This window comes from Arvicanthis niloticus, chromosome X, assembly GCF_011762505.2.
Source record: "Arvicanthis niloticus isolate mArvNil1 chromosome X, mArvNil1.pat.X, whole genome shotgun sequence".
NCBI classification, from domain to species: Eukaryota; Metazoa; Chordata; class Mammalia; order Rodentia; family Muridae; genus Arvicanthis; species Arvicanthis niloticus.
Genome location: NC_047679.1, coordinates 82,342,757 through 82,352,588, shown reverse-complemented (window position 1 = coordinate 82,352,588; position 9,832 = coordinate 82,342,757). Strand labels below are relative to the sequence as shown.

General features: G+C 42.2%; 1 protein-coding gene across 1 annotated transcript; it reads right to left on the bottom strand.

Annotated features, from left to right (window-relative positions):
* Positions 1 to 1,545: 1,545 nt before the first annotated feature.
* LOC117694455 (signal peptidase complex subunit 3) lies at positions 1,546 to 3,177 on the bottom strand. The gene has a single exon (XM_034485370.2). The coding sequence runs from the start codon at positions 3,160 to 3,162 to the stop codon at positions 2,467 to 2,469; it is 696 nt and encodes a 231-aa protein (XP_034341261.1). The 5' UTR covers positions 3,163 to 3,177; the 3' UTR covers positions 1,546 to 2,466.
* Between the last annotated feature and the right edge of the window lie 6,655 nt (positions 3,178 to 9,832).

The window sequence follows — 9,832 nt, the reverse complement described above, 5'->3', positions numbered from 1 at the left end:
TTGACTATCCTCCCCACTTTCATCTCTCCTATTTCCGTGTCCCCTTACCTCTGTCTAACCCTTACCCACTTCATTATTCCTCATTCTACTTTCACATCATATGTGTTTTGTTATCACATCTATAGTTCTCCTTTAAAGCCTCTGTTTACTCCTCTCCTGGGTCCCATTCTGTTCACTTGGCATCCACATACACATCCTACACTCATCCCTCCCCCACCCTCAAGTACACACATGTGAAACTTAGAAGCCAGGAGCTCCTTTGGGCATATAGACATTGTATATACCCACATATGCAATCTAGCTTATTCAGCCATAAAGATAAAATATGTGTAGTATTTGTTTTGTTTTGCCTATGATGGTCCACTTAATGTATTTCAGTTCCATCCATTTCCTGGCAAATCTCCTTTTTCGTTTCCTTTATGGCTGAATGGACTGTGTCTATATACCACATTTTCATATCTACTGATGGACATCTAGGTTGATCCCAGTTCCTGCTATTGTGGTAGGATATAAAGTTCTTTAGGGGTATACTCAGGAATAGCATAGCTAGGTCACAGAACAGTTAGATTCCCGTGTTTTGAGAAGCCTCCACACTCATTTCCATAGTGGTTGCAACAGTGTGCACTATTCTTTTCTTTTTAAAAATTTTTTATTTAATCTTTTTTGAAATTAGTCTTTATTGGATATTTTATTTACATTTCAGATGTGATCCCCTTTCCCCATTTCACACCCCCACCCAGAAACCTCCTATCTCATCCCCCTCCTCCTACTTCTATGAAGATGTAGCCCTACTCACAAACCGCTCCCACCTCTCTGCCCTCGAATTCCCCCACACTCGGTGTCCAGCCTTCACAGCACCAAGGACTTTCTCTCCAACCTTTGCCCCACAAGGCCATCCTCCCCTACATATACAGCTGGAGTCATGGGTCCATCCCTATGTGCTCCCAGGCTGGTGTTTTAGACCCTGGGAGCTCTGGTCCCCCTCCAGGTCCACCATCTGACCGTTCCACATCCCATACCTCTTCTCCGCTGCCCCTGGTCTCTACAAGGATATCCTCACCCCCACCCTCACCCCACCAGCCCTCTAAACTCCCTAAGGCCCGAAATCTCTTGAGGCTTAGGTGCATCATCTCTGACAGAACCCAGACCTGGCAGGGGACTGCCGTATATGTGTTGGGGCCCTCATATCAGCTGGTGTATGCTGCCTGGTTGGTGGCTCAGTGTCTGAGAGATCTCTGGGTTCCAGGTTAGTTGAGACTGCTGGTTCTCCTACAGGGCCGCCCTCCTCCTCAGCTTCTTCCAGCTCTTCTCTAATTCAACCACAAGGGTCAGCAGCTTCTGTCCATTGGTTGGGTCTAAATATCTGCATCTGACTCTTTCAGCTGCTTGTTAGTCCTTTCAGAGGGCAGTCGTGCTACGCTCCTGTCTGTAAGCACACTATAGCCTCAGTACTAGTGTCAGGCCTTGGGACCTCCCCTTAAGCTGGATCTTACTTTGGGCCTGTCACTATAATTCCACTATAAAGGAAGCAAACACACAGAGCGTGAAAGGAGATATATTTCTATAGAAGGTTTTTTTTTTTTTTAACAAGTTGAACACAAGCTACTTTTACATAAGATCAGAAACATCAAGACAAAGGGATTCAGGGCTACAAAAATACGACGTAAGTTACAAACAAAATTGTACTATGATGTCATCTCAGGTATGAGAGATGGAATAAACTTAGGGAATGAGAATAGCCAAGATCAAAATTTGACTCCATTTTTTTGCTAGCTATTTAAGCTTGAAATGATTCTCCAAGCTTCAGGGTTTTAGAGTCTTCATCCGTAAAGAGCCCATGTTTCTATTATATACAACCTGGGATTGTTGGCAATAGAGTACAGTGACATATAAGAGAGTTTGCAAATGAAAAATTACACTATGAGTGTTTATATTACTCCAATCCCTATTAAAATAAAGTCTTGCAGAGAATTGTACAGAATTAGCATCTAGTGGTAGTAAGCATACAGACTGAAATAAGCTTCACTCAATGGGGAAATCATGCAAATGTTTTCAACTTTCACTGACAATATTAAAACATTATTTTTTTTCAAAAAATGTAAAACACAAAAACCTTTGTAGGGAAAACCTGGAATGATCCATATTTCCCAGACATTCAGCCATTAACTGTATTACAGTGATTTACAGAATAAACATGTATTCACTCTTCAGGAAAACTTGTTAGTCACCTTATTTCCACCACGTATGGCATCTAACAAATGATTATATTAACTGGTTTTTTCCCCCTCCAGGAATCAAGCATGCTTTACAAGAGATGAACAAACGTTTGCTTCTAAATCACATTCAGTGTAAACATGCACGGAGGCAACACATTGTTACAGCACGAGTTTCTTCAGATTCTTGACAGTTTTAAACTACGATTCTTTAGGTACACAGATGTCCCCTTTCCGCTGCAGAGAGAATTCTTCAAAAAGTCGTGGCTATTTCATAGGAATCTGGAAATGGGACAGACACGCGTCCAGATCCAGTCACAAGAGGCAGGATCCCAGCAATCGGTATAACTTGCCAGGAGAGGGTCAAAGTGACATTCCGGTTTCCCTTGAGACCATGTCCATCATCAAAGAAAAAATACTTGCTTTTGACGTCTTTCAGGTTCAGCTTGGGGTTCTCGCCTCGCAGAAGGATCTTGTCCCAGAGGACCACCTGGTTCACAGCGTTGCTTTTGGTGGAATATTCTGCCGACAGATAGAGGAAGAGCTGCTTGACGTTCCAGTCGAAGGTCTTCTCCAGGTCCGCAGAGATGTGGAATGTGATGAAGCCCAGGTCGCTCTTTTTTCTGGGTCCAGTGAAGTCTTCCACTTTTTTGAGCAGGATCCTGGAGACGTGCAGGCGCACGGGCGCGCTCCTGTCTTTGAAGGCGGTGGTGAGGATGCAGCCCAAGGTGAGCGCCGCCATGACGCTCAGCGTGAAGGCGAACAGCGAGTTGGCCCGGGACAGCAGGGTGTTCATCTTGTAGATCAATCGGCGGAGGCGGCTCCCTTCACGCGGGCTCCACGGGAGCTCGCTCGCTCGCTGGCTTGGCACGGGCGTGCTGTGTGCTCCGCGGTCCCTCTGCCTTCCTCTGGCTCGCGCGGAATGCTGGGCGCGTGCGCGCGCGTCCATGGAGAGCGCACTGCCCACGATGTCTCCCCCTTCCCCCGCCCACCCTAAGTCACTAGTTAACCCTACAGCCACTGTCTGCTGATAGCCTAAGGCACTTGGAGCATCTGACAGAAAGCGGTAGTGGGCTGAATTAGCCCAGGGGTGCCTTGGACTGTCTCACTGTCCTACCCTCACACCCAGGCACAGTCACTGAAGGTCCCTGCTTCCACAGCCCCCACGCCCGCACACAAAGCCCTGTCTAGGGAACCCTCTCCCTCTGCACACTGCTGCATCATGGCTTCCACACATCCTAGCCCCTCCCCTGGCCTTCTGCAACAGGCTGCTGCTGATGGCTGTACTCGCCCCCACACTAGCTAATCCTGCCTCTCTGCAGACCATTCTCTGCACAGAGACCAGCCATCCCCTACAGGTCATGTCACCCCCCTTGCTGGGATCTTCCACCCTCAGCATACAGTCTTAGTGTCAGAGGTGGCCCAGACTGTGTGCTGCATCTGCCCTTTCCACCTCACCCCCTACCAGCCTGCTGGTTGTCTGCCAGGCTCCAGCCACTGGGCTGCCTGTCCTCTGCTCCTGGATTAACTGGAGCACACACAGTACAAGCACACACACCAAGACATGGCCTGTATGTGCATGGCTTCTTATCACTCAGGACTCAGTTCTAAAGCCACTTCCAGGAAACACTTTCAGTGACAACTCGGTGTAATCCCCTGTTCAAGCTGTTTTCTCTTTATTTTCTTCACATGGAAATCCCCACATAACTTGCCTGGTTAGTCGTTTTCTTATCCGGGTTTTGCCAATCTACAGTGGCAGATCCAAGGCCCCTTCCTGTCTTGTTTTTCCTGCTACTTTCCCAGTGCCTAGGCCAGTGTTCTGTATATTCATTCCTGAACGATTATTAATAAACTGAAAGAGTTACTGACACTCTAGAGAAGACAGAAAATTCACAATGGAGGACTATGACAAATATACTAAATTATTTAAGATATTAAAAGGTTATCAGAATAAGCTGAAATTAACTCACTTCAATTCCATGGGTTTTTTTTTTTTTTTTAATTAAAAAATTTTGGCCTGGACCCAAATGTGTTCGAGTTTAATAAGCACCAGCAGATTTGGGGGGAAGTGTTCCACACTTGGAAAAATCCTGACTTCTTTTGTCAACATTTTAATCCAACTAATTTAATGGCACCATGCAGAGTTCTGGGACAAGTGGGAGGTCTTTATTGATGAAATTGATCCAAGTGCCCTGAGAACCCTGTGTCTTTTTTTCTTTTTAATCCTCACTCCTGTGCTGGAGAACCTGTTGACTGACTGAGCTGGCTTGGTCAACGGTTCTTCCCCACCTGGGGTCACTAAACTCTAGAGAGTAGTCCTGTTCATTAGAAGGATTAGTTTTCTTTCCTTTGTTATTTTCTTTCTTTCCTTTCTTTCTTTCTTTCTTTCTTTCTTTCTTTCTTTCTTTCTTTCTTTCTTTCATGTATGTGAGTACACTGTCGCTGTCTTCAGATACAGTTGAAGAGGACATCAGATCCCATTACAGATGGTTGTGAGCCACCATGTGGTTACTGGGAATTGAACTCAGGACCTCTGGAAGAGCAGTCAGTGCTCTTAACCACTGAGCCATCTCTCCAGCCTAAGGCTCAGTAATTTTATCTTTTTGTTTAGATGGGACTGGTTCCAGGTAGTGCCCTAAAGACAGAACTCTGATGTCTTTGCTCTAAACTACTTTACCATGTCTCATAGAGTTGACACTTCCCTGGCTTCTGTAAAAGCCTCTGATTCTAGTTAGCAGAATCTTCACCCTTGCCTGTGGTAAACAGCACAGGTTTACGTACCATTAATTTAATGCAGAGTTCTAGAAATTCTGAACCACCTAATGACAGTTACTTTAAAGAACTCCTTCCTTCCACATGAGACAACAGGATCTCAACTTCAGACTGTCTCTTGTGGTTGATATATGTTAGGAATTGTTACTTGCTAGTATGGAGGAGACTGGTGGAAGGGTAGTGTTTTACTAAGTGTCCCCATAATGGGGACCGAATCTCTCCAGGAACCTAGCCTACCAACTCTACATCAGACTTCTTTCTTCACTCTGAGCCTCAGATTCTGCAGTGCACAATAAACATCTTTCTGTGGTGTTATAGTAAAAAGGGAGAAAGCATGTGGAACAGAGATAATAGCAAGCAGATGGGAAAGACAGACTCAATTCACTGGAAGCTGTACAATGATGCTTTTTCTCTTCCCAGCTTTATCCTACAACTCCTCCTACACACCAAACCAGGGAACTGAGACTCCCCTACCAGATAAGTGGGCTTATCCCTGTTTACTATGTAGCCAGTCCATGATGTTCTTAAAGATATTGCTTTGACTGAATAAAGAAGGCAAAGTGCATGGAAATCACATATGCTGAGGGGGCTACATACCACACACTGTCAGCTGCTATTTTTAGAGAGTTTTAAAAGCTATCTTCTGAGGTAGGTAGCATTACTTCCTTTGTACAAACAAGGAGATAGTATTAGAAAGCAAAGTATATGCTCAAGGAATTCTGAGAAGGTATCAACTTAACACTAAGGCTATCTTGAAGGGGCATTTCTTAGCTAAATTGTGTGTGGGGGGAATTAGCATATATGCATATATATATATATATATATATATATATATATATATATACCAATAACAAAAGGTAGTAACTTCTGAGAAAAATGTGACTCTGAGTCAGGTTGATTCAAGCATATTATAAATGAGTAAATGGGCAGGAAAAATCTCTACCACATCTCAAATGTCAAGCATTAATTTTAGAAGGAAAATCAGAATTAGAAAAACAACACATGACAACACCATAGTGATAAGTGATTCAGGCAAAAATCATAAGTGGAAGCAGAGTTGGCATCAGTTTCCACAGCAGGCACTGAGTTGTCATGGTAACCACACTGTCCAAGGAAAGCTAGCAAAATAACAGGGATGTTAATCTAATTTCTAATACGTGCTAGAATCTGAGTAAGAATGGCATGACTTGGTTAATTAATTTCAAGTATTCCTCATGATAAACATTTTTAGCAGCTCCAGTATCATAAATATACATACATTCATATGGTCACAAATTCATATATACATATACATATACATATACATATACATATACATATACATATACATATACATATACATATACATATACATATATCTTTCTTTCCTTCTTTCTCACCACCCAAGATCCCAGGAATGCATTATCGAAAATTTACTGAGAGGTGAAAAAGTAAAACCACACCTTTCAACAAATTCATTTTGAACCATATATGTGAATTAAAGCTGACTTTTCTATGTTCTCTCAACAAACTGATTTTTCTATAGATTATCAACAAATAAGAATTGGTATTTTGATCCCTAGTTCCTGTATATTTTTGATGACTTCTTAAAACATATATGGATGTACAAGAAAATGCATGTTAAACAGGAAAGTACTTTTTACAAGCTAGAATTGTGCGTCTATCCACTTTTTTGTCTCAACAATTACTAAGACATATTCGGACACTGACATTTTGGGGAATATAGGATAGCCTGTATTTGTATTTTTGAAATACTGTCATTTAAAAATCACCACAAAATATGAAGCACTTGTGTGGATTATCTACGCACAAGAAGTTATGTCTGTATATTAAATACTACAAGATGTTGCTACAATAATTAAAGACACAGTGAACTGGGAGGCACATCTTGTTCATGGGTCAGAAGACTTGGATTATTTATATGTTAATTTTTCCCAATCTAATCTAAAGACTCATTATAATCCCAATAAAAATTGCTATCCTCCATTCTTGATGTGCTCGTCCATGTAAAGATGCTTAACTCAGGAACCAATTCCTGCCTTTCTATATATCCTGCCTTCCCTGTCATGGCAATCACTTACCTGATAAATGTATTTGCAATGAAAGCAAGGAGTTGCTCAGCTCAAGTCCTCTCCTTTCAAAACCCTTGAAAATGGTCTGTTCTGAGCAAACATGCTTTCTGTTCTGCATCTCAAGGATGGGTCTTGCAGTAGACTCCCAGCTCTCTTTACTCAGCACCTAGGCAGATTCCATGCTAAAAAGCATGCATACATAAATGCCTGGTTCACTTCTTCTTCCCACAGTCTTGCTCTATATTGCTTGTATCACTAAATGATGTCAAAATATAATTTGACACTTGAGCTCTGAGCCAATTAAGGCATACAACAAATATCTATGGAAGAGAACACATCCATCCACTCTGAGATGGTGATATTAGAGGAAGGCTGAGAGATGGTACAGCACTTAACAGCATTCGCTTCTCTTACACAGAATTTGGTTTGGTTTCTAGCACCCACAGGAAAGCTCACAACCACCCACAAACTCACTTCTAAGGGATCCTATGCCTTATTGTGCATTCTTCAGGCACACATGGTGCACATATATGCATGAAGGCATTCACATATTCACATAAAGTAGAATAAATCATTGACAAAAAGGTGATATTGGAGAGAGCCGGTGACTGGGCCACAAGAAAAGATGTTTTTCAGTAATTAAAACCTGCAACTGGAAAATGTATTGAGCCTATGATGCTGCACTTCAACAGTCAAAGTGAATCTCCTATCTGAAGGAGTTCTGTCTATATGTGCCAAAACAAAGCAGTTTCCTTGCAAGGTTGTCCTTAAAGATGATGGACAGTATTTCAGAACATGCATCTTTCAAAAAAAAAGCACTTCTTAATACAAACTTAAAAATACATATTTGGAATGAGTATTAGCCATGTTAACTCCTCTAGTTATAGCTTTCAAAGAACCTTATGGAGCCACCAAGGGTAGAAAACTGACCACTGTTCCATATCAGATGAGGGGAGATGATCTGCAGATAAGCCATACACCTTAGAATCCAGCAATGAGATGGAATCTTCCATTCAAATAGGTGAGTATATGGAGAAAGATCAAAAAGCCTAAAAGAACCAAGGCAGCTAGGGAAGTTGTCAGGAACCCTCAGTGAGTGGAGATGAATGAGTGATGATGATAGGAATCTATAATGACTGAATCTAGTGGTGGTTGTGGGGGAGAGTCCATAAAGTCTTCTTTGTCATAGGTCATGAATATTAAATTTAGTGTATTTGAACCCAATAATAATGGTCCAAATTCATGATTCATATCACTGGAAAGAATTCTAGATTTTGAAAAGAAAACCTAGTCAGACTTTGTGCGCATGCTTCATTTTCCTCAAGTGAAAAACATGAACCATAAATGCATAGTCCTGAGGGATAGCACACTAATACAATCTTCATGGAAGCATCTGGCAACACCTCCAAGTGAAACAAGCAAGTTATCTGATAGTTTCTCCATCTTAAATGCAGACCCCAAAGACTCGCTCTGAATTGACTCTATATCACTATCAGTTTTTAAAACTAAAAGCGTGCAAACAGATAGAATTGCAGTTTTCTCACAGTGAAATCCTAGCTTTTTGATACTCTCATGCCCATTGCTTAAACAGAGAAAAAAATTGGTAAAGTAGTCTTACTTTGGAAAGGTAATCACTTCATCTTGCGGAAACCCCCCAGGTGCCACCACCAGGAACTTTCTTGAGAAATAAAACAACTATGCAATTTTGCACAAATATTCCACTGTACTGGCTCGGCAGGTAGCTGCTTCATAAACCAGACTTGGTTCAATAGAGTGCCTTTTACATAACTGCTCCACTCCCTGAGAGCAGTGTACCATAGGAGCAGGGTATATTGTGATTGTGTGTGTGCATGTGTGTGTGTGTGTGTGTGTGTGTGTGTGTGTGTGTGTGGTGCTGCAGTCAAGAACTGAAGAGTGGAGACAGTGCGCTCTGATATGATGGAAACATGGAAGCAGCCAGGCAGTCTTGGTTTCAAGGTATTAGGACTTAAGGCTCTTGTCAGTGTGCTTTCTACCATCCTGGTCGGTCCTAGCGCTGTTCATGAGCACCCATGGATAACAAAGCAGAAAGAGAATCATGTGGTTTCACTATTACTGTGCCCACAGAGACATTTAATAACCCCAACAAAGACATTTTATTGTTGTATTTTATTATATTTGAAAACTTGGTTAGAAGTTGGTAGGACTGTTTGGGAAGTATTAGGAGGTGTTGGAGGAGCTATGTCACTGGGGAAGAACTTTGATTTTCTCTCTCTCTCTCTCTCTCTCTCTCTCTCTCTCTCTCTCTCTCTCTCTCTCTCTCTCTGCCTCATGATTGCACATCAGATGTAAATGCTTGCTTGGCTACTGCTACAGGGCTATGCCTGCCTCTCTGTTATACTCTCCAGCAGTCTTGTCATGAATTCTACCCTCTGGAACTGTGAGCCCCAATTATTAAATGCTTTCTTCCTTGAGTTACCTGGTCATGATGCTTTGTCACAGCACCATAAAGGTAACTAAGCATAGGAGGAAAGGGGTTATTTGGCTTATATTTCCAGATCATGATCCATCATTGAGGGAAGTCAGGGTAAAAACTCAAGAGGAACCATGGAAGGACACTGCTTACTGGCTCACCCTCTAGCCCATGTTTAGCTTGCTGTCTTATATAGCTCAGTACCACCTGCCTAGAGATGGTATTGCTCACAGACGTCTGGTGCTCTTATTAGGAGAGAAGCAATGATAAATGAGTTTTTTGATATATGTCCTAGCCCTGACACTCAGACTCCCGTGACATTT

Bases quoted from the DNA above. Each gene is read 5' to 3' on its own strand.
- LOC117694455 (XM_034485370.2), bottom strand. From the start codon at position 3,162: ATGGACGCGCGCGCACGCGCCCAGCATTCCGCGCGAGCCAGAGGAAGG.